General features: G+C 43.0%; 1 protein-coding gene across 1 annotated transcript in view; it reads right to left on the minus strand.

The window, feature by feature from the left end:
- The window catches only part of PNPLA8 (patatin like phospholipase domain containing 8), a 107233-nt gene extending 90110 nt beyond the window's left edge, over positions 1 to 17123 (minus strand). The window contains exons 1-2 of the mRNA XM_040410925.1: positions 16955 to 17123; positions 2946 to 3987 (exon numbers count right to left, since the gene is read on the minus strand). Of these exons, the coding sequence (XP_040266859.1) occupies positions 2946 to 3953 (1008 nt within the window). The 5' untranslated portion in view covers positions 3954 to 3987; positions 16955 to 17123. The remainder of the gene's footprint in view (positions 1 to 2945; positions 3988 to 16954) is intronic.
- Between the last annotated feature and the right edge of the window lie 9912 nt (positions 17124 to 27035).

The raw sequence follows: 27035 nt of genomic DNA on the forward strand, positions 1-27035 counted from the left end.
GGAGCCAAAATGGGGTTTTATTTAGGTATATAATGTATTTAGCAGTCCCTATAACAGCTCTGCATGCTAGGTTACCCAGCTTTCCCAGGAACCTGAAAGGCAAATATGGGACATTATCACACAACCTGGGAGCAAGAATAGGGTTTTATTCCCATGCAGTCCCTATTACAGCTCCACATGGTATGTGACCCGGCTTTCCCCTGAGACCCTGAAAGGCAAATGGCTCGATGTGGGATTTATATAGTGAGGTACAGCTGGCTGGTGTTACTATGTGTACTGCATATGTACTAGTATCAGAGGGGGAGAAGACATGGCTCCGGCCTGAAAGATGAACACACAGATTTTCTACGATATTTTTATGGTCTGCAGTTTTGATATATTTGTTTGGACTCTGGTGTAGGATTAACTGGTGTAACTGGTTTCTTGGAATAGGTGAAATGAACATTTAGTACGCCATATTTATAGCATGCAGAAAACTATGTGCAGTTCACGGACGCCCACATGCCAGCCTAGACACACATCCCTCACCCGCAGACATAGAGAACACCACTAATGCGGGAAAGGACATAATGAAATATTTGGCAGAATCCAAGACCTGACACAGTTTTTTCCAATTTTTTGATTTTTATTCCTTGCCTTCCAGAAGCCATAACTTTTTGATTTTTCCATTCACATAGTCGTATACGGGATTGTTTTTTGTGGAACAAGTTGTACTTTCCACTGCCACCATTTACTATGGCATACAACGTAGTGTTAAGCCGGACAAGTTTCTAAGTGTGCTGGAATTTGAAAAGCAACGGAATTCTGCCATAGTTTTATGGGTTTTCCTATGCGGTAAAACTGACATGTTAATGTCAGTATGCAGGTCAGTTTGATTAAAGCAATACCACAGTTGTACAGTTTTTCTTGTTTTATTACTTTTATAAAATAAGCTATGCCTAAGGCCTCATGCACACGACCGTTCCGTTTTTGAGGTCCGCTAATTGCGGATCCGCAAAAACACGGAAGCCGCCCGTGTGCCTTCCGCAATTTGCGGAATGGAACATGCGGCCCATTGTAGAAATGCCTATTCTTGTCCGCAAAACGGACAAGAATAGGACATGTTATATTTTTTTGGCGGGGCTACGGAACAGAGCAACGGATGCGGACAGCACACAGAGCGCTGTCCGCATCTTTTGCGGCCCCATTGAAGTGAATGAGTCCGCACCCAAGCCGCAAAAAAAAAAAAAATGCGACTCGGATGCGGACCAGAACAACGGTCGTGTGCATGAGGCCTAAGCTGCATTTTTCATTGAACCCATGTGCCTTTTTGATTACAAAGAAAAAAAAAAGTCAAATCTGCCATTTTGATTATTTTTCCATGAAGCTGTTAACTGTACAGGACCTTCGTTATGGCAGGCCTTGGAGCCTTCTGATGGCCCAAGGCTGCCATAGCAACCAACCGGCTCCTGCGATCTCATCGCAGGGAGCCATACAGTCGCTTGTAGTGACTTCTCGGATGCTGTGGTAACAAGTGACTACGACATCTAAAATTCAATGATCAGTGTACTCGCTGATCACGGACTCTGCCATCATGTGTAAAACAGCAGGCACTTGGAGGCTATGGCACCCACTCCGCTCCTGAGCCAGCACCATCTTTTAACACCCGACATCTCTTGTACATGTATGGTGGATGCCAGGAAGGGGTTAAATGTGTGCCAATGCTCTGTACCCTAAACTCATATACTGTAGTAAGAGAACAGTACTCACACAAAAGGAAACTGGAAAGCTGCATTTTATTAACCTAAAACTAAAAACCCCCTTACAAAGTGACATTTTAGTAATCCACACAGACACCCAACATGTAGATACCAGTGGCAAAGCTGTAGGGGCCTTCATTTATTTGAAATGTCTGTAAAGCGCTGCAGAATATGTCATTGCTATATACGGTAAGTGAGCAAAATAAATTAATAAGAGGAATGCTTCACCTTCTGTCCATGCATAAAGACTTTCAGAAAGGAAAAGGAAATGGACTTTCCACATGAGAAGATCTGATCATACATGGAGCATTTATCTGCTTGAAGGGAAAGCTCATAGTGAGTCATTTAGTAAGACCAGCATTTTAGACGCTGGTCTTAATAACCCCTGAGCTGGCGGTGGATCCGCAGAAGTTATGTAGAGGTGCCGGCCTCTACATAACTTCGGCGCATCCACCGCTGGTTTAAATCTACACCAGCTCCCATGCTGGCTTAGATTTAGAACATTTCCTATGCCTAAAACAGGCGGAAAAAATGAATGAGGAGATCTCTGGATCCATGTGAGGTACAGGGCTGGTTCTAGCTTTGAGATGGTCATGTACAATCTGATGTCTTATTTTCAGTTTTTCAATCATGGCCTAACCCCTTTAACCAACAATTGTTAAACACCTTAAAGGGATTCTGCAGGTCTATTCTTACTTATAATCTATCCTCTGGATAGATCATTAGCGCAGCTGACTTCTCAAACAGCTGATCGGTGGGGGTCCCAGGTGTCAGACCCCCACCAATAAGATGCTGATGATCTATCTAGAGGATAGGTCATCAATAGTGTGGAGCGAACCTGTGTTTTCAAGTTCAGCATACGAGGTTTGGGCTATCTAAGAATTCCGTTATGGATTCTGCTACCACGGACCATAACGGAATTCTATGACGGCATGCACCACAAAAGCATATAAGAGGCATTCCGCATTACATTTGGTCATAATAGAAGTCTATGCTGGCCATAGACTTCTATTATGATGGAATGCCTTTTATAGGCTTCCGTGGTGCATGCCGTCATAGAATTCCGTTATGGTCCATGGTAGCGGAATCCATAACGGAATTCCTAGATAACCCGAACACAAGTTCGCTCAACACTAGTCATCAGTAATCTGGAACTGCAGAACCCCTTTGAGGCTTTTGCGGTGCTTAGGTTCATAAACGGCCTACCTTTTCCCTCTGAAGAGACAACCGCTTGGCTTTTTCATCGACTCCTTTGTCTTTACTGATTTCTTGCTCAGTCTTACTCTCGAATTCGTCACTTTCTAGTTCTTTTGCCTTTTCCTCTAAGGCAAGCTTCTGCTCAGGCTTGAATTTAGGCACAAGCCCACCAAGATAATTACCCACAAAAGCATGAACGCTACTGGACTGATTTGATAGAAAGTTTGAAATACTTTTCTTCGCAGAACTTGCACCGTCTTCAGTTTCTGCGGTTAAGTCTCTGTCCGGGTCGCTGCTTACATCAATACTGGTGGGGCCTTTACCGTTAGCTTTCTCCATGCTTGTTTCATTAGCAAAATAGGAGTTTATATGATGGGCCAAGAAATTATATGTCTCCCCAAAGTTAGTTGTAATGTAGCTTACATGGAACAGGCCGGTTTTTGGCTCACCGCTTTCTTGTGGTGTGGATGCTTGGATGAGCTGAGAGGTAGATTCAGTTGTACTATCTGGCTTCTTAGATGGAGTTGGAAGTGGTTCTTTGCTTGTGTCTTGAACGTCTCCTTTACCAGAGTTGGACTGGGCTGCACTTGCTTCTCTTATTTGGATGTTTTCTTCTTTCCCAGTATTGGCAGGATTCGGCTTTGGACGTACAATACGTGAAAGCAATTCCCCATGAGTGCTCGAGACAGCTTTGGTGACAGAATCCAAAGTGCTCTTGATCCGTGACATAGACTTTTTGGCTATAGTTATTCCCTTTGAAGTTGTGGTGCTGAGTTTAGAACGTGTGGAGTAAGAATGATCCTGGGATTTGGTGTGAATAAATTCTCTTTCTCCTGCTTTCCTGTGTAGATGTGCGGGCTGTTGAAAGCTGGAGACAAAGCTCTTACTGCGGATCCCTGAGTAAATGTTATAGTGTCTACAGCAGGAGTACACAGGCCTTAGATCAAGTCTTCTCCAGATACTCCTCCTAGAGGTCAAGAAATACAGGTATGTGTCCAGCAGCAACAACACTGACATTACTTTCCCAAGAGCTCAATTGCCTTGTAACCATCTGGAATGAGAAGAACATACGATACAATATCAAGGTCAATTACACAAGGCTTCCATTAGCAGAACACCAAATGATGCAAATCTGTAATAAGTGCCCTGTGCAGCCTGTGGATGCGAGATCCTACTGTGTCCACACAGCCGCCTGTATGGATGTGTGGCACACATAGCTTCTGCTGATGTCAGGAGGTAAGACATTACTCCTTAAAGAGGACCTCTCTCTGGTCCTGACATTTCCATATAAATACCTGGCAGTGTAGGGTATATTGATCAGATGCTGCTCTGTTCCCCCGCTGTGCCCGCCGTTCTGGTTTCCCACCCATCCATACAATCGGTCAGGACCGGTGAAAGGTCCTCTTTAAAGGAAATCATTTTTTTTTACTAATTAAAGCGAAACATATTTTCTCTTTGTAATCTGGTTTTAATTTTCTAGATTTATTATTCTATTTTCTGTACACGATTATGCCTGAGCAGTTGTTAGTAGCACTTAGAGATATGCTCTATGGCAGGCACATAGACAAAGAACAGGAGAAGACTCATTGACTTCTATGAGAGAGTTTCCTAGACATGTTCTGTGACCGGTGTAGAAGTCATTGGGGGAGATTAATCAAAACTGGTGTAAAGTAGAACTGGCTTAGATGCCCATAGCAACCAATCAGATTTCACCTTTCATTTTCCAAAGGAGCCCTGAAAAATAAAAGGTGGAATCTGATTGGTTCTTATGGGCATCTAAGCCAGTTCTACTTTACACCAGTTTGATAAATGACCCCATTGTACACAAAGGGGAAGAGATGAGCTGGGGTGCAACTCATTGTGGATCCTGTGTTATTCATCTATAGATGATATGTTTCACTGTAATCCTGCTGGTGATAATAATGAGATGGCTGCTTTAAAGTAATCTCAAAATTTTTCTCTATTTTAAGTAAATATAGATGTATGAGTGCTTGTTTTTTGTGGGATCAATTGTATTTGGTAATGGCAGCAGTTTGGGGTGAAAATAATGTATTGCAGAACTGTTATTAGTTTTCTTGGGAGAGAACTGTAAAAGAAAAAGATGTGTTGACTGAGCAGTATACATGACATGTCTTTACGATTACGTACGTATTTTCTTTGCCGGCTACATGTTAGCTTCATGGATGTGCACCTATGACTTTGAATGTGCTAGTCTAAGTCTGATCAAAAATGTGCGCAAAGAGCTTCCATTTTTCATGTATAGTACATATAGTACCACTGTATTGTAGAATAATCCTTAGTTCTGTTGTTTGCATGTGTAATGGTGTGCTGCCATACATTTTTGTTTGCTGTCTGCATGCTAGCTTTATGGATGTGCACCTGTGACTATGGATGTGCTAGTCTACATTTTCTTGCAGTATGTTTGAGGGTAGCTCCCTCCTTTAGATTGGGCACTCCCCGCCCATGTGCCCAGGGCTTCTGAGCAGAGTATAAATATAGCTGGTTCCTACACTGCCCTGTATATTGTAGGCTTAGGTTAGGCCCAGGAGAGGCAGTTCTGTTAGTGTTAGTTACCCATTTGCTGAAGCCACCTTGACGCCGGTAGATGGGCCCGACAAATGTTTGATCAAAAATGTGCGGAAAGAGCTTCCATTTTTCATGTATAGTACCACTGGATTGTAGCATAATCCTTAGTTCTGTTGTTTGCGTATGTAATGGAGTGCTGCCATACATTTTTGTTTGCTGTCTGCATGATAGCTTTATAGATGTGCACCTGTGACTATGGATGTGCTAGTCTAAATTTTCTTGCAGTATGTTTGGAAGGTAGCTTCCTCCTATAGATTGAGCACTCCCCACCCATCTGCCCAGGGCTTCTGAGCAGAGTATAAATATAGCTGTTTTCTACACCGCTCTGAACATTGTAAGCTTAGGTTAGGCACAGGAGAGGCAGTTCTATTAGGCCTCTTTCACACGGGCGAGATTTCCGCGCGGGTGCAATGCGTGAAGTGAACGCACTGCACCCGCACTGAATCCGGACCCATTTATTTCTATGGGGCTGTGCACATGAGCGGTGATTTTCACGCAGCATGCTCTACTTTGTGCATTTTTCACACAACGCAGGCCCCATAGAAGTGAATGGGGCTGCAGGAAAATCGCAAGCATGTGCGGATGTGGTGCGATTTTCACGCACAGTTGCTAGGAGACGATCGGGATGGGGACCCGATCATTATTATTTTCCCTTATAACATGGTTATAAGGGAAAATAATAGAATTCTTAATACAGAATGCTTAGTACAATAGGGCTGGAGGGGTTAAAAAAAAAATATATATATTTTTTTTTTTAAAGGATAACTGTCACATTTAGACCCCAATTTCAATTTTCATATATGTAGTTACTAATAACATGATATTCCAGAATCAGTTACTATTAGACTGACTTACCCCATATTTAATAAGATTCAGCCCTTAGCAACCAGTCTGCATAAAACTGCAATTTCACTATTCCAAAAAAATATATAAAAATGTGACAGTTATTCTTTAACTCACCTTAATCCACTTGTTCGCGCAGCCAGGCTTCTCTTCTTTCTTCATCACCATGGTGACGGATCATGTGATGGACCATGTGATGGACCATGTGATGAGCGCAGTGACTTCACCACAGGTCCTTTTCCTACTGCACAGCAAAGATGAAGAGATGCCGGCTACGCGAACAAGTGGATTAAGGCGAGTTAAATTATTTTAATTTTTTTTAACCCCCCCAGCCCTATTTTACTAAGCATTCTGTATTAAGAATGCTATTATTTTCCCTTATAACCATGTTATAAAGGAAAATAATACAAGCTACACAACACCTAACCAAACACGAACTTCTGTGAAGAAGTTCGGGTCTGGGTACCAAACATGCCGATTTTTCTCACGCGCGTGCAAAATGCATTAAAATGTTTTGCACTCGCGCAGAAAAATTGTGCATTTTCCCGCGACGCACCCGCATTTTATCCGGCCCAAAACCATGACGCCCGTGTGAAAGAGGCCCTAGTGTTAGTTACCCATCTGCGGAAGCCACCTTGACGCCAGTAGATGGGCCAGACACACGTTCGATCAAAAATGTGCGCAAAGAGCTTCTATTTTTTTCTGTACAGTAGGTATTGTACCACTTTAATCCAGAATAATCCCTAATCCTTAGTTCTATTGTTTTCATGTGTAATGGTGTGCTGCCATACATAGCTTGCTATCTTTAGGATTACAGTTACCACACAGCCCCTCTCTTGTTTCCATTGACAGAGTATTAGCGCCATAAGATTTGTTGCAGAGACTATTCCACTGATCTGAATCGGCTTGCAGATATCCATGCACACCCTTTAACATGTATAGAACAATTTTCAATTGCAGAAGTTTCTGCCATGTAAAATCACCCTAAAAGAAGCCTTTATTATTGGGGATGAGCGAACTTGTATTTCAGGTGCGGCGTACAAGGTTCGGGTCAGCTAAGACTTCCGTTATGGATTCTGCCACAACGGCCCATAACTTATGAACCCCCCCAGGACTCTATATAGAATTCTGTCGGACATCTTGGGGAGGATATCCATTATGTCCCAGGGAACCCTAGGTTAGGCTGCGTTCACATCTCAGATGAACGTTTCTGGCAGGCATTGCCACATTCAAGAGAGAGTACTGCCAGCTCCTTATTGATTAGAATGGGATCCAGCTGATTTCCGAAATAAATGGCAGGTTTAGCTGGAAAAAAAAAAACATTGCAAGCAGCGGTTTTTGGTCCGGCCGACAGCCGGCATTTGTGCTCTATCAGGCACCAGGAACATCTTGACAGAGATGTAAACCGGCCTTAGTATTCAGAAATCTATGTAAATCAGACCAGAAGGATTTTCTATCTGGACATTCCCAAGTCATGAGCATTAAAGCACCCCGTCCCCCGTAAGTGTCAGGAATTCTTACCATTTCATTATAGAGGAAAGGTATGAACTGTAGGTTGTTGATGCAGATGGAAATGATGGACATGACACCATAGTACAAAGGTTGTGGACAAGATGTGAAAAGAGTACTTCCATGCAGTGCACTTTCCTAGAAGTATCATGCTGCAGCCATGTGTAGTGGTATGTCATGTTTCTGTGAGGTCATGTTACAGATCTCGGAAGAGACATTCCTATGGCACGTCTACCAATGAACGCTCAGCACGAGGTGCACACCTCTGTACTCTGAGCGCCACACGTGTGCCCTGAACCTAGCAGAACCCTGAGCTTGTCACACATGTCATCCAAATGTGAGGTTCCCAGGCCCCACTGAGGGTTATATCTCACAACAAACTACTCTGCTACGTTCAGTACATATGGATAGAAGTGCCATCCTGACTGCCCTGTATAAAGGCAATGGAGGCAGAGGCTGCGCCTCATCCTGCCCCAGACTGATGGACTCTCACAGGAATAATGCAGAATCTTAGAAGTCCGCACGGCATCGCTGCATTAGAAGGAATAACGGGAGGGATCCTGGAAATGACATCTAAGGGAAGATCCATTATCTACAGATCCCTCGGGCCACTAAAATACAGTCTTTTCAAAGAGGATGGCAGGGGACTGACCTACTAATTGCCATATCTAGGCACAATCCCATGGAGCAGAGCCCAGTACTAATACATGGAGAATATGTCACTACCTCTGCTTACCTTCACTATGGAGCCCAGCAGCTTACACATCACACATGTAGCAGTGCCAGCTCATTACTGATGACATCTCCAGGACCATACAGACAGGAATGCTCCAGACGTCATTCTAGGCCCTGCAAGCAGCTCTACCTGCTGTCACGTTCACGTGCGATTCATCAGGATCCACCCCAGGAAGAAGCTGGTGAGGAAACCGGATGAATCACACAGTGACTATGTCCTCATGTCCTCTGCTATCCCTATATAACTATGTATACTGTACACCGGACATGTACGAAACTACTACAATGTCCCCATATAACTGAGTGCGGCATCCAAGTACAATGTCCCTATGTACCCTACTAGTATATACACATACTATACCTCTATATACCTGTAGTGTACAACTACAATGTCCCTATGTAAACGGATGATCCCTACTAGTATATACACATACTACACCTCTATATACCTGTACTGTACAAGTACAATGTCCCTATGTAACTGGATGATCCCTACTAGTATATACACAAACTGCCCCTCTATATACCTGTACTGTACAAGTACAATGTCTCTATGTAACTGTATGTACCCTACTAGTATATACACATACTACACCTCTATATACCTGTACTGTACAAGTACAAAGTCCCTATGTACACTACTAGTATATACACATACTACACCTCTATATACCTGTACTGTACAAGTACAAAGTCCCTATGTACACTACTAGTATATACACATACTACACCTCTATATACCTGTACTGTACAAGTACAATGTCCCTATGTACACTACTAGTATATACACATACTGTACTACACCTCTATATACCTGTACTGTACAAGTACAATGTCCCTATGTACACTACTAGTATATACACATACTACACCTCTATATACCTGTACTGTACAAGTACAATGTCCCTATGTACACTACTAGTATATACACATACTACACCTCTATATACCTGTACTGTACAAGTACAATGTCCCTATGTACCTGGATGAACCCTACTAGTATATACACATACTGCACCTCTATATACCTGTACTGTACAAGTACAATGTCCTTATGTACCCTACTAATATATACACATACTATACCTCTATATACCTGTACTGTACAAGTACAATGTCTCTATGTAACTGTATGTACCCTACTAGTATATACACATACTACACCTCTATATACCTGTACTGTACAAGTACAATGTCTCTATGTAACTGTATGTACCCTACTAGTATATACACATACTACACCTCTATATACCTGTACTGTACAAGTACAATGTCCCTATGTAACTGTATGTACCCTACTAGTATATACACATACTACACCTCTATATACCTGTACTGTACAAGTACAATGTCCTTATGTACCCTACTAATATATACACATACTACACCTCTATATACCTGTACAGTACAACTACAATGTCCCTATGTAACTGGATGAACCCTACTAGTATATACACATACTACACCTCTATATACCTGTACTGTACAAGTACAATGTCCTTATGTACCCTACTAATATATACACATACTACACCTCTATATACCTGTACAGTACAACTACAATGTCTCTATGTAACTGTATGTACCCTACTAGTATATACACATACTACACCTCTATATACCTGTACTGTACAACTACAATGTCCCTATGTAACTGGATGAACCCTACTAGTATATACACATACTACACCTCTATATACCTGTACTGTACAAGTACAATGTCCCTATGTACCTGGATGAACCCTACTAGTATATACACATACTACACCTCTATATACCTGTACTGTACAAGTACAATGTCTCTATGTAACTGTATGTACCCTACTAGTATATACACATACTACACCTCTATATACCTGTACTGTACAACTACAATGTCTCTATGTAACTGTATTTACCCTACTAGTAGTATATACACTAACTGCCCCTCTATATACCTGTACAGTACAAGTACAATGTCCCTATGTAACTGGAGGAACCCTACTAGTATATACACATACTACACCTCTATATACCTGTACTGTACAAGTACAATGTCCCTATGTACACTACTAGTATATACACATACTACACTTCCATATACCTGTACAGTACAAGTACAATGTCCCTATGTAACTTGATGAACCCTACTAGTATATACACATACTACCCCTCTATATACCTGTACAGTACAAGTACAATGTCCCTATGTAACTGGAGGAACCCTACTAGTATATACACATACTACACCTCTATATATCTGTACAGTACAACTACAATGTCCCTATGTAACTGTATGTACCCTACTAGTATATACACATACTACCCCTCTATATACCTGTACTGTACAAGTACAATGTCTCTATGTAACTGTATTTACCCTACTAGTATATACACTAACTGCCCCTCTATATGCCTGTACAGTACAAGTACAATGTCCCTATGTAACTGGATGAACCCTACTAGTATATACACATACTACACCTCTATATACCTGTACTGTACAAGTACAATGTCTCTATGTAACTGTATTTACCCTACTAGTATATACACTAACTGCCCCTCTATATGCCTGTACAGTACAAGTACAATGTCCCTATGTAACTGGATGAACCCTACTAGTATATACACATACTACACCTCTATATACCTGTACTGTACAAGTACAATGTCCCTATGTACACTACTAGTATATACACATACTACACTTCCATATACCTGTACAGTACAAGTACAATGTCCCTATGTAACTTGATGAACCCTACTAGTATATACACATACTACCCCTCTATATACCTGTACAGTACAAGTACAATGTCCCTATGTAACTGGAGGAACCCTACTAGTATATACACATACTACACCTCTATATACCTGTACAGTACAACTACAATGTCCCTATGTAACTGTATGTACCCTACTAGTATATACACATACTACACCTCTATATACCTGTACTGTACAAGTACAATGTCTCTATGTAACTCTATTTACCCTATTAGTATATACACTAACTGCCCCTCTATATGCCTGTACAGTACAAGTACAATGTCCCTATGTAACTGGATGAACCCTACTAGTATATACACATACTACACCTCTATATACCTGTACTGTACAAGTACAATGTCTCTATGTAACTGTATTTACCCTACTAGTATATACACTAACTGCCCCTCTATATGCCTGTACAGTACAAGTACAATGTCCCTATGTAACTGGATGAACCCTACTAGTATATACACATACTACACCTCTATATACCTGTACTGTACAAGTACAATGTCCCTATGTACACTACTAGTATATACACCTCTATATACCTGTACTGTACAAGTACAATGTCCTTATGTACCCTACTAATATATACACATACTACACCTCTATATACCTGTACTGTACAAGTACAATGTCCCTATGTAACTGGATGAACCCTACTAGTATATACACATACTACACCTCTATATACCTGTACTGTACAAGTACAATGTCTCTATGTAACTGTATGTACCCTACTAGTATATACACATACTACACCTCTATATACCTGTACTGTACAAGTACAATGTCTCTATGTAACTGTATGTACCCTACTAGTATATACACATACTACACCTCTATATACCTGTACTGTACAACTACAATGTCCCTATGTAACTAGATGAACCCTACTAGTATATACACATACTACACCTCTATATACCTGTACTGTACAAGTACAAAGTCCCTATGTACACTACTAGTATATACACATACTACACCTCTATATACCTGTACTGTACAAGTACAAAGTCCCTATGTACACTACTAGTATATACACATACTACACCTCTATATACCTGTACTGTACAAGTACAATGTCCCTATGTACACTACTAGTATATACACATACTGTACTACACCTCTATATACCTGTACTGTACAAGTACAATGTCCCTATGTACACTACTAGTATATACACATACTACACCTCTATATACCTGTACTGTACAAGTACAATGTCCCTATGTACACTACTAGTATATACACATACTACACCTCTATATACCTGTACTGTACAAGTACAATGTCCCTATGTACCTGGATGAACCCTACTAGTATATACACATACTGCACCTCTATATACCTGTACTGTACAAGTACAATGTCCTTATGTACCCTACTAATATATACACATACTATACCTCTATATACCTGTACTGTACAAGTACAATGTCTCTATGTAACTGTATGTACCCTACTAGTATATACACATACTACACCTCTATATACCTGTACTGTACAAGTACAATGTCTCTATGTAACTGTATGTACCCTACTAGTATATACACATACTACACCTCTATATACCTGTACTGTACAAGTACAATGTCCCTATGTAACTGTATGTACCCTACTAGTATATACACATACTACACCTCTATATACCTGTACTGTACAAGTACAATGTCCTTATGTACCCTACTAATATATACACATACTACACCTCTATATACCTGTACAGTACAACTACAATGTCCCTATGTAACTGGATGAACCCTACTAGTATATACACATACTACACCTCTATATACCTGTACTGTACAAGTACAATGTCCTTATGTACCCTACTAATATATACACATACTACACCTCTATATACCTGTACAGTACAACTACAATGTCTCTATGTAACTGTATGTACCCTACTAGTATATACACATACTACACCTCTATATACCTGTACTGTACAACTACAATGTCCCTATGTAACTGGATGAACCCTACTAGTATATACACATACTACACCTCTATATACCTGTACTGTACAAGTACAATGTCCCTATGTACCTGGATGAACCCTACTAGTATATACACATACTACACCTCTATATACCTGTACTGTACAAGTACAATGTCTCTATGTAACTGTATGTACCCTACTAGTATATACACATACTACACCTCTATATACCTGTACTGTACAACTACAATGTCTCTATGTAACTGTATTTACCCTACTAGTAGTATATACACTAACTGCCCCTCTATATACCTGTACAGTACAAGTACAATGTCCCTATGTAACTGGAGGAACCCTACTAGTATATACACATACTACACATCTATATACCTGTACTGTACAAGTACAATGTCCCTATGTACACTACTAGTATATACACATACTACACTTCCATATACCTGTACAGTACAAGTACAATGTCCCTATGTAACTTGATGAACCCTACTAGTATATACACATACTACCCCTCTATATACCTGTACAGTACAAGTACAATGTCCCTATGTAACTGGAGGAACCCTACTAGTATATACACATACTACACCTCTATATATCTGTACAGTACAACTACAATGTCCCTATGTAACTGTATGTACCCTACTAGTATATACACATACTACCCCTCTATATACCTGTACTGTACAAGTACAATGTCTCTATGTAACTGTATTTACCCTACTAGTATATACACTAACTGCCCCTCTATATGCCTGTACAGTACAAGTACAATGTCCCTATGTAACTGGATGAACCCTACTAGTATATACACATACTACACCTCTATATACCTGTACTGTACAAGTACAATGTCTCTATGTAACTGTATTTACCCTACTAGTATATACACTAACTGCCCCTCTATATGCCTGTACAGTACAAGTACAATGTCCCTATGTAACTGGATGAACCCTACTAGTATATACACATACTACACCTCTATATACCTGTACTGTACAAGTACAATGTCCCTATGTACACTACTAGTATATACACATACTACACTTCCATATACCTGTACAGTACAAGTACAATGTCCCTATGTAACTTGATGAACCCTACTAGTATATACACATACTACCCCTCTATATACCTGTACAGTACAAGTACAATGTCCCTATGTAACTGGAGGAACCCTACTAGTATATACACATACTACACCTCTATATACCTGTACAGTACAACTACAATGTCCCTATGTAACTGTATGTACCCTACTAGTATATACACATACTACCCCTCTATATACCTGTACTGTACAAGTACAATGTCTCTATGTAACTCTATTTACCCTATTAGTATATACACTAACTGCCCCTCTATATGCCTGTACAGTACAAGTACAATGTCCCTATGTAACTGGATGAACCCTACTAGTATATACACATACTACACCTCTATATACCTGTACTGTACAAGTACAATGTCTCTATGTAACTGTATTTACCCTACTAGTATATACACTAACTGCCCCTCTATATGCCTGTACAGTACAAGTACAATGTCCCTATGTAACTGGATGAACCCTACTAGTATATACACATACTACACCTCTATATACCTGTACTGTACAAGTACAATGTCCCTATGTACACTACTAGTATATACACCTCTATATACCTGTACTGTACAAGTACAATGTCCTTATGTACCCTACTAATATATACACATACTACACCTCTATATACCTGTACTGTACAAGTACAATGTCCCTATGTAACTGGATGAACCCTACTAGTATATACACATACTACACCTCTATATACCTGTACTGTACAAGTACAATGTCTCTATGTAACTGTATTTACCCTACTAGTAGTATATACACTAACTGCCCCTCTATATACCTGTACAGTACAAGTACAATGTCCCTATGTAACTGGAGGAACCCTACTAGTATATACACATACTACACCTCTATATACCTGTACTGTACAAGTACAATGTCCCTATGTACACTACTAGTATATACACATACTACACTTCCATATACCTGTACAGTACAAGTACAATGTCCCTATGTAACTTGATGAACCCTACTAGTATATACACATACTACCCCTCTATATACCTGTACTGTACAAGTACAATGTCCCTATGTACACTACTAGTATATACACATACTACACCTCTATATACCTGTACTGTACAAGTACAATGTCTCTATGTAACTGTATGTACCCTACTTGTATATACACATACTATACCTCTATATACCTGTAGTGTACAACTACAATGTCCCTATGTAACTGGATGAACCCTACTAGTATATACACATACTACACCTCTATATACCTGTACTGTACAAGTACAATGTCCCTATGTAACTGGATGAACCCTACTAGTATATACACATACTACACCTCTATATACCTGTACTGTACAAGTACAATGTCTCTATGTAACTGTATGTACCCTACTAGTATATACACATACTACACCTCTATATACCTGTACTGTACAAGTACAATGTCTCTATGTAACTCTATTTACCCTATTAGTATATACACTAACTGCCCCTCTATATGCCTGTACAGTACAAGTACAATGTCCCTATGTAACTGGAGGAACCCTACTAGTATATACACATACTACACTTCCATATACCTGTACTGTACAAGTACAATGTCCCTATGTACCCTACTAGTATATACACATACTACACCTCTATATGCCTGTACAGTACAAGTACAATGTCCCTATGTAACTGTATGTACCCTACTAGTATATACACATACTACACTTCCATATAGAAATAATAGAAAGATTCAGACTCCAGCACTCACTTTTTGACGCGTTTCGAAAAATTCTTATTCGGAACAGTGACTGTTACGAATAAGAATTTTTCGAAACGCGTCAACAGCCTACACCAGAGAGAATTTGAGTCCTGTTTTGTCTGTGCACAATTGCTACAATAAAGATGGAGAACTTGACACTTCAAAAAAAGTGAGTGCTGGAGTCTGAATCTTTCTATTATTTCTCTGTGCCTAACCAAGGAGGTTGAAAAACCAGGACACCGAGCACGCGGATACATCTCAACCGCAGACATAGTGAGCTGGTATATCTACTTTATACACTTCCATATACCTGTACTGTACAAGTACAATGTCCCTATGTACACTACATATGTGCTGTATAAAACTGTAGTTAGTGTACCAGTACTATGTCCCTATGCAGTTATACACAATATACACAGCATCATACATACCGGTATCTGTATGTACTATACAGCAATATCCTCATATACCTGTATGTACTATACCAGTACACAGCCTCTATGTATAGACAGTCCACACCTCCCCTTTCTATATGTATACACTCCACAAGTACACAGCCTCTATATATGTGTATACCACCCTTTCTATATGTATACACTCCACAAGTACACAGCCTCTATATATGTGTATACCACCCTTTCTATATGTATACACTCCACAAGTACACAGCCTCTATATATGTGTATACCACCCTTTCTATATGTATACACTCCACAAGTACACAGCCTCATATATATATATATATATATATATATATATACACACACAGTCTACACCGCCGTGTATAGAGCAGAGGGTCCACCATTTACCTGTCCGTAGGTGTGAGGTCCTAGGTAACGAGTCTGCTATCTGGGACGGGAAGTGCAGCGGTCCAGCACAGGAGAGGCGCTCACTTCCAGGAGGAGGAGACAGGCAGCTCTGTCACTTAGGCTCGGAGATCGCATCAGCTCAGCTGTGGCCTGACACTCGGCTGTTTTGTTTTCACGTCACGTGACTTACTACTGGAGCTAAGGGAAGCCAACTAGGACAAACCTCTCCAGGAGGCGTTTCCTGTCTCCTCCGTGTGAAGTGACGTGCCCCATGATTATAATAGATAAGTACCAGAGTCCATTCCACCGTTCTCATGGGAAGAAGTGCCCTGCTGCACGTGCTGTGGCGTCATACACCGCAATGTGTCACAGGAGATGCTAAAAATATAAAAAGTGATTGAAAATCCATTCACCCGAATGAGCTTGCCGAAATCCATGTTGATTGCCACCAAAACAACCCCATTTAGATGAATGGATCTGATTTTAAGAAATGTTTGCATACTTATCAGCATTTAACCCTTTGAAGACAGTTCCATTTTTTCCAAAGATCACCATGGGTGCTTGCACAATTCTACCTCCTCTCAGTAAACGCTGCGGTACCGCCACTGCTGTAAGAAGTAAATTCCGTAACCAAACACGACTTAGAAGCACTGCGCAACCTGTAGCATTTGTCTCTCCACAGACAACCAGCTAGCGTAACGCCGTCTCCAACCGGCAGCGTTCTTCTGGCTTGCGATCTACTCCTACTAAGGCCTCATGCACACGACCGTTGTTGTGTTCCGTTCCGCAAAATGGGGTTCCGTTGTTCCGTGATCCGTTTCAGTTTTTGTTTCTGTGTGTCTTCCTTGATTTTTGGAGAATCACCAGACATGAAGGAAAGTAAAAAAAAATCTAAGTCAAGTTTGCCATGCAAATGATAGGAAAAAAACGGACGCGGATGACAATCTTGTGTGTCTCCGCGTTTTTTCACGGTCCCATTGACTTGAATGGGTCCGCGAACCGTTTTCCGTGAAAAAAAAATAGGACAGGTTATATTTTTTTGACGGACTGGAACCACGGACGCGAATGGCAAACGGTGCATTAGCCGAGTTTTCAACGGACCCATTGAAAGTCAATGGAGTCACAGAAAATCATGAAAAACGGAACAACGGACACGGAATAAAACAACGGTCGTGTGCATGAGGCCTAAGGAGAAGCCTATATAAAGATACATAGAACAGGCAAACGAAGTCCCTGAGGAAGGAAAGCGTTCTTTTCAAAACGCATTGGAAGTTTGGCCGTAGTGCTTCCGTGGAGTTCCGTGCCTCCGTTCCTCACCGCAGCTCCAGATTGCAGACCCATTCAAGTGAATGGGTCCGCATCTGTGATGCGGGGAGCACACGGGCGGTGCCTATATATTGCGGACCTGCTGTTTTCGGGCCGTAATACGGACTCGGCCGTGTGCATGAGGCCTTAGCTTCCAGGAAAGAGTGCTGCCGCTTGCTGGGGTGTACTCTTACTGAAGGATTTGCCACTACATCCTGGACGTTCACCACAAGCCAGAAGAACACCGATACGTGTTGGTTGTCTGTGGTGAGACAAATAGTACAGGTTGCGTGGTGCTTTTAAGTTCCATTTCCGGTTTTTATTCCCTGCCTTCCCAGAGCCATAACTTTTTTATTTTTCCATTTACACAGTCATATGAGCGCTTGTTTTTTTTTTTGCGAGACAAGTTGCACTTTCTAATGGCACTATTAAGGCTAAGACTACACGACAATGCTGGTCCTGGCCAGGATCGCAGAGAAGTGGTGATCCCATAGAAATGTATGGGATCGCAGCATAAGTGGTAAAGAATCCGGCACACACAGATACTACAGACAGGTAGTGTTAGTCAGGAGTAGTATATCACTGCAGCTAGTCACCGAATACACTTATCTACTGCATATCTACACTCCTGGTCCTTTAGATAGGGAAGACTTTATATCTTCGACAGAACGCAGAGATATACAAAGGACCATGGAGGGGGAGGAGCCTGAGAGCTGCCAGGAGGGATTTGATTGGTGATGACGTCATCCTGTAGTTCACAGGAAGTCAGCCACAGGGGAGGATTTCCTGTTTACACATAGAAAAGCTGTGGGCTGGTGGTCAGACGCGAGATCACATGACCAGGTTCCTAGAATGAAAAGGTTGAAAATGTATGGATGTGTAACAAAATACACTGCTAGAATACTGATTTAGTAATATATGTAAAATAAAAAATGCACTGCTTCTTTAATGAGGCTCATTATTGGTCAGTTTAGAGCTCTTGGCAATAGAGCCACCAGTCTGAGAGGAAGACAGGCAGTGAAGAGCCCTGTGGGAGCTCCAGGGAAGCTAGGTGGTAGACCCAGGTCTTGGTAGGGAGGGAGACTACTGTTTAGGCCTCATGCACACGGCCATTCCGTGCACTGGGGACCGTTGCACGTGGACAGGAAAAAAACGGACACACAGACCCAACACTGATATCTTCACGTAGGCATCACTGACCACCTTTTCACGGATTTAAGCATGGACGTGTGAATGGGGCTTTATTCTGGTGTTTTTTTTACAGGTAAAAAATGCCAGAGCCAAATTCATGTGTTAGGCTACTTTCACACTGGCGTTTTGGTTTCCGTTTGCGAGATCCGTTCAGGGCTCTCACAAGCGGTCCAAAACGGATCAGTTCTGCCCTAATGCATTCTGAATGGATAAGGATCAGCTCAGAATGCATCAGTTTGTCTCCGTTCCGTCTCCATTCCGCTCTGGAGGCGGACACCAAAACGCTGCTTGCAGTGTTCTGCTGTCCGTCTGACGAAACAGAGCCAAACGGATCCGTTCTGACACACAATGTAAGTCAATGGGGACGGATCCGTTTTGACTGATACAGTGCAAAATGGATCCGCCCCCATTGACTTTCAATAGTGTTCAAGACGGATCCGTCTTGGCTATGTTAAAGATAATACAAACGGATCCGTTCTGAACGGATGCAGACGGTTGTATTATCTGAACGGATTCGTCTGTGCAGAACCATGATGGATCCGCACCAAACGAGAGTGTGAAAGTAGCCTAAGCAGTTAGGACCCTTATACGCTAGGCAAGGGCGTAGCTAGAAATGCATGGGCCCCATAGTGGTGGACACTACAGGGGTGTGTGTGCTGTAAATTTGTAATTAGTGAGAGTCTGATGATCTGAAGTTAAAAAGAGATGCCAGCAGTGATAAGGAGGGCGCCCCTTCCTTCTTTTGGGGGGCACACTCTAGTTCTGGGGTTTCTTCCCTCCCCCTGTCTGATGGTGGACACTACAGGGGTGTGTGTGCTGTAAATTTGTAATTAGTGAGAATCTGATGATCTGAATTCTGAAGTTAAAAAGAGCTTCCTGCAGACCTGTAATGATAAGGAGGGCGCCCCTTGCTTCTCTTGGGGGTCCCACTCTGCAGGCAGCTCTTTTTAACTTCAGAATTCAGATCAAGTATCTCATAAATCATAAGTTCTCACTTTCTTTCACTTACTTTTATTTAGAGCACACTAGTCACAGCAGGCAGCAGGCACAGACTGGCAGGAGTGGAGACCAGTTGAGGAGGAGGCAGGAGCACCGAGCAGAGAGAAGAGGACCGGCCCCCTCTACCGCCTGAGTCCACCTCCCTCTGCTGCTTCTCCAACCTGGTGGGTGGCTGGCTGGCTCCAGTCCCTCCTCCCTCCACTCAGGTACGCCCCCGGTCCGGCCCCCTCCACTGCCTACCTCTATCTGTGCTGCTCTGACTGCTCCTGACTCCTCCCCAGCTAGGCCCGAGCCAGCCTGGGCCACGGACGGACCGCCCACTAATTGTGGCCGCCCTTGGCCCTCCCCTAGCCTGCCCTGCAGCTCACAATGGCGCCGCAAGTCGCCGGCAGCATGCCCCACCCCGGCTTCAACTGAAGATCCGGAACTTAAGATTCCTGCGCTGCGGGCCTGCGGTGCTGGTGGCTGGCTCCGTCCCTTAGGTACGCCGCCGTCCCGGCCCCCTCATCTGCTGCGCGTGCGCCCTGCTCCAGTCCTGACTCCTTCTCCCCAGCCAGGCCCGACCCGCAGACCGCCCGCGCCCCGCGGCTCGGGCCTGGCTGCCTGTGTGTGTGTAAATAAGAAATAAATAAAAAAAATCAACAGAAGGCGGCCACTGCTACGGCGATCCCTACGCCACTGACGCTAGGGGTCATTTACTATGACCCCCTATGCCAGAAAATGGTGCAAAAAAGTTGTAAACCCACAGTTTTTAAATGCCTCTGCACCTAAATTTTGGTTTGAGTGGCACTTCTATACCGCCCTTACAACTTTCTGCCGAAATGAGGACTGATGTGTACTCCAGCTATTTTCAATCTAGGTACACAGACTGCCGGAGGAGGCACCCAATCTATGAGGAGGCTCAGGCCTCCTGCAGTTTCCAGACCCACGCTAATTGGCTTTGCAGTTTACCTGGAGTCACACATTGCCCACATATGTATGCTGTTTCGTATGGCCAGTTCCCCGAGTCAGTCCAGCTGAAATAACACGTCTGTAAACATCTCCTTCACATTTTGCCTTTTTAAAACATTGGGGGAGATTTATCAAAGTGGTGCAGTTGAAAACTGGCTTGGTTGCCCCTAGCAACCAATCAGATTCCACCTTTAATTTTTCAGAGCTCGTTTGGAAAATGAAAGGATCAAGCTGATTGGTTTCTAGTGGCAACTAAGCCAGTTTTCAACTGCACCACTTTTGATAAATGACCCCCATCCAGTTTTAAGAACTTTGCTGCATTTAAAAAAACTAAACAAAAAGAAAACATCACATCATGTCTTTCGGTCACATATTAGTGACATTTTTCCCTCATTCACTGAGGCTAAAACAATAATTGCTTCTGCTTGCCTTGTGTAGTTATAGGGAAGATTAGTATCACAACTGTGTGCTGTCCGTCTCCGTAAGTCCGTTCCGCGGCCCCGCAAAAAAGATAGAACATGTCCTAATCTCGTGCATTTTGCGGACAAGGATAGCACATTTCTACAGAAGTAGCAAAAATAAATGGTGGCATGCACTTGGCTGGAATACGTGTTTTGCGGATCTGCGATTTCTGGGCCGCAAAACACACTCGTGTGAATGAGTCCTTAGGAAATGCCTAGGAGCTGACCTGAAGTGGAGTGGTCCCGTCTCCAGTGCAGCCAATCAACGGCCTTGGCAGTCACATGTGCCAGGACAGCACGTCACTAGCTTTTATGTGCCATTCTAGAACAGTGATTGGCAGCAGAGGTTATAGTGCCAAGCCACTTCTGAAGCTGCCAGGAACGGGACCACGGCTCGGAACTGTGGACAGGTGAGTGTTTTTTTTTGTAAATCCGGTACAAGCTTCCGTGGATTGAGTTGGTCGGCTCCAGAGCCAGAAAATGCCTTTAAAGGGCACCTACTTTACGTTGGATGACATTCACATTTGTAAGGCTCTGTTCACATCTGAGATACAACGTCTATTCAGAACAGCACAGAGCTGTGATGGATACGTCGTGCAGCAGATCCAAACGGCACCGAACAGACTTACATATCATGGGGCATCCTCAAACTGCGGCCCTCCAACTGTTGTAAAACTACAACTCCCACAATGCCCTGCTGTAGGCTGATACCTGTAGGCTGTTCGGGCATGCTGGGAGTTGTAGTTTTGCAACAGCTGAAGGGACGCAGTTTGAGGATGCCTGCTTTAATGTCAAGAATGCTGCATGCTGTGCAATTCTTGTGGTCAAACGCAGGTGTGAACAGAGTCTAAGGCTGCGTTCACACGGGCGAGATTTCCGCGCGGGTGCAATGCGGTAGGTGAACGCATTGCACCCACACTGAATCTGGACCCATTCATTTCAATGGGGCTGTTCAGATGAGCGATAATTTTCACGCATCACTTATGCGTTGCGTGAAAATCGCAGCATGCTCTATATTCTGCGTTTTTCACGCAACGCAGGCCCCATAGAAGTGAATAGGGTTGCGTGAAAATCGCAAGCATTCGCAAGCAAGTGCGGATGCGGTGCGATTTTCACGCATGGTTGCTAGGTGACAGTCTATAAACTGTATTATTTTCCCTTATAACATGGTTATAAGGGAAAATAATAGCATTCTGAATACAGAATGCTTAGTAGGTGATCAATTGAGGGTTAAAAAAAAATAAAAAAATTAACTCACCTTCTCCTCTTGTTCGCGTAGTTCTCCCGGTCTTTAGTTCTTTAAAAGATGAACTATGGGCTAAAGGACCTTTGGTGACGTCAGATCACATGCTCCAATCACATGGTACATCACCGCGGTGATGGACCATGTGATTGGAGCATGTGATCTGACGTCACCAAAGGTCCTTTAGCCCATAGTTCATCTTTTAAAAAGAACTAAAGACCGGGAGAACTACGCGAACAAGAGGAGAAGGTGAGTTAATTTTTTTATTTTTTTTTAACCCTCAATTGATCACCTACTAAGCATTCTGTATTCAGAATGCTATTATTTTCCCTTATAACCATGTTATAAGGGAAAATAATAATATCTACACAACATCTAACCCAAACCTGAACTTCTGTGAAGAAGTTCAGGTCTGGGTACCACAGTCGGTTTTTTATCACGCGTGTGCAAAACACATTGCACCCGCGCGATAAAAACTGAACATCGGAACGCAATCGCAGTCAAAACTGACTGCAATTGCATTCCTACTCGCGCGGGTTTGCCGCAACACACCGGGACGCATCCGGAACTAATTTGGACACGCTCGTGTGAACCCAGCCTAATACTTCTTTCTCAGTATATAGCCTCATGCACACGACCATTGTGTGTTTTGCAGTCTGCAAACCGCGGATCCGCAAAACACGGATGGAGACCGTGTGCGTTCCGCAATTTGCGGAACGGCACAGACAGCTTTTAATATAACTGCCTATTCTTGTCCGTAAAGCGCGGACAAGAATAGGACAGGTTATTTTTTTTGCGGGGCTATGGAACGGAGCAACGGATTCGCATCTTTTGCAGCCCCATTGAAGTGAATGGGTCCGCATCCGAGCCGCCAAAACTGCGGCTCAGATGCGGACCAAAACAACGGCCGTGTGCATGTAGCCTTAGGCTAAGTTCACACAAACGTGTGTGATCTGTGGCCGTATTGCGGCCCGCAAATCGCTGGCCGCAATACACGGCCACAGTTCCGTGTGAATTCCGCATCACGGATGCGGACCCATTCACTTCAATGGGTCTGCAAATCCGGAATCGCGGAACGGCCGCACGGGACAGGACCCCTCGGAAGCACTACGGAGTGCCTCCGTGGGGTTACGTCCCGTACTTCCGTTCCTCTAAAAGATAGAACAAGTCCTATCTTTTAGCGGAACGGCCGGATCGCGGACCCATTAAAGTGAATGGATCCGCGATCCGATGCGGCTGACCTACGGCCGGCGATCGTGCATTGCGGCCCGCTATTTGCGGGCCGCAGCACAGGCATGGGTCACACACGTTCGTGTGAACTCGGCCTTACTCTTCTAGTTACAACATGACTGAGAAAGTGACAGCTTGTTGTCTGTGCCTAGCGAACCACTGTCAGAATTGTAATTGTTATGGAGTAAATACGAAGATTTGTGTGTGGTTTCACATCTGCCTCCCATCCCCCTCCTAATCAGGCAAACTGCTGTGCACTCCCAATCCCAGTGCAATTCTTAGTCCACCCAACCTGTTTAGAGCACATCACCCTCTGAAATACACATCATAACACATACAATTCCAGACTAACGCCTCATGCACACAGCCGTAGACATTTTTGCGGTCCGCAAATTGCAGATCTCAAAAAAAATGGATGCCGGCCGCGTGCGTTACCCATTTTGCGGAAGAAAATGTCCTGCCCCCTGTAGAACTGTCCCATCCTTGTCTGCAAAATGGACAAAAATAGGACATGTTCTATTTTTTGGTTTGTGGCCGCGGAATGGACATACGGATGCAGACAGCACACGGTGTGCTATCCACATTGTTTTGCGGCCCCACTGAAGTGAATAGATCCGCAAACATTTTTGGGGGGGGATGCCGACCAAAGCCACGGTTGTGTGCATGAGCCGTAAGAATTAGGCTTCTCCAAAAATAACTAGGCTTCTCCAAGCATAACTACTCACCTCTTCACGGTCATCTTTGGAATATTTCTATTTCTTAAAGTGTCGCTATCATTTCGGTTTATTTTTAATGTAGTGTTGGGGCAGGTATGTCAAACATTTTGAAATATACTTTATTAGGGCCCATTCAGACGGCCATAGTACTTTGCGGATCCTCAAAACACGGATACTGGCCGTGTGCGTTCGGCAATTTACAGACCACAGATGGCTGCAACCATAATAGAAAATGCCTATTCTTGTCTGCTGGAAGCTCTGTATCTGTCCTCTTAGGAAGAGAGTGGAGAACAGGACTGTCATTGCTTAGCAATAGCAGTAACTGTACAGTAACATGGCGCAGAACACTGTACCGCACTCCATATCTTCCTAGTGCTAAGAGACATACTGGGAAGATAGGGAGAGGAGCAGGGCTGCAGCATTCTGAGCTAATAGTAAGGCCTCGTGCACATGGCCGTTGCCCGGCCGTGGCTGTATTGTGGCCTCCAAACAGCTGGTCCGCAATATGCGGGCACCGGCCGTGTGCTCCCTGCATCACTGACTCAGACCCATTCACTTGAATGTGTCCGCAATCCGGAGCTGCGGTGTGGAATGGAGGCACGGAACCCCACGGAAGCACTGCAGAGTGCTTCCGTAGTGTGTCTATCCGTGCCTCCGCACATGTTCTATTTTTTTACCGTGCAGATGGATCACGGACCCATTCAAGTTGAATGGGTCTCCATCAGTCCCAGCGGCCGCATGGATGCTGCCCGTGCATTGGGGACCGCAAATTGCGGTCCCCAATGCACGTAACGGCCGCACAACAGCCGTGTGTGTGAGGCCTAAGGGTGCTATGTTACTGTCAGTACTAAACAGGGTCTGTAAGTCCCATAGAAGTGACTAAAGCGGTGGTCATAACTGCGCACCACCGCTTCGTTCTCGTGCGGCATTTGAGGTCCTTGTTAATGCTGGAGGTAACAGCTTTAGCCGCAGAACAATTTCTTAAATTTACAGTAACTTGGGTGTCTGTTTCATGCTCCCATCTAGCCAATACTGTCTTATTGCAAAGTTTGTTTGAGAATAGAAAATTGCTAAGTAGCATGTCAGTTTTAACAACATTCTGATATGGAGACATGGGGGGTCATTTACTAAGTGATATAGGCCAGTTTTCTGGCATATAATTGTCACAGATTGCAGCTCGACTTTTCCCTGCTCACGCCAGGTCTAAAAAAGGGGGTGCAGCGTTGGCAGGGAAGGGGACAGGCTGGTAGGCCCTTCTCATTTATCATTTTGTACGCCTGTTTTAGGCTTAGAATATGGCCTAATTTAAGCCAGCAAGGAAGCTGTCTTACATGTAGACATTTTCATTAGTGTTGAGCGCATCAAGCTTTGGATCCAAAGATCCGAAGTCAATTCCTTAAAAACTCAGTTTGAATACTGTACGGAGATCCGTCTCCATACAGCAATAAAATGTGAAATTCGTTATCACTGAAGTCCCGTGGGACTTTGGTCAATAACTTCGGACTTCGATATTTTAAAACTTGAATCCAAAGTGGGATTTAGTACTGTCTGGTACCTCGGTACCGAAGCTGACTTCAGATCCAAGTTTTAAATAGTTTTTTCAAGTTTAAAAATCAAAGTCCGAAGTTATTCACCAAGGTCCCGCGGGACTTCATTGATAACGAATTTCACCTCGCCGGAGTCCATACATTTAAATGCTGTACAGAAACAGATGTCCGTACAGCATTCAAACAAAATTTTGAACGAATCGACTTCGGATCTTGGATCCCAAGCTTTATTCGCTAAACACAAATTTTTATATATAGTAATGTGCAAAACTTTTAAGCAGGTGTGGAAAAAAATGCTGCAGAGAAATAGTTTATTTTTATCAAAATGCAAAGTGAATGCACAGAAAAGAAATCTAAATCAAATCAATGTTTACATACACTTGATTCCAAAATGTGTGAAGCCCGAGGCACGGCCACAAAATATGGATTAGCGTACCG

Source organism: Bufo bufo, chromosome 1 (assembly GCF_905171765.1).
Source record: "Bufo bufo chromosome 1, aBufBuf1.1, whole genome shotgun sequence".
Taxonomy (NCBI): Eukaryota; Metazoa; Chordata; class Amphibia; order Anura; family Bufonidae; genus Bufo; species Bufo bufo.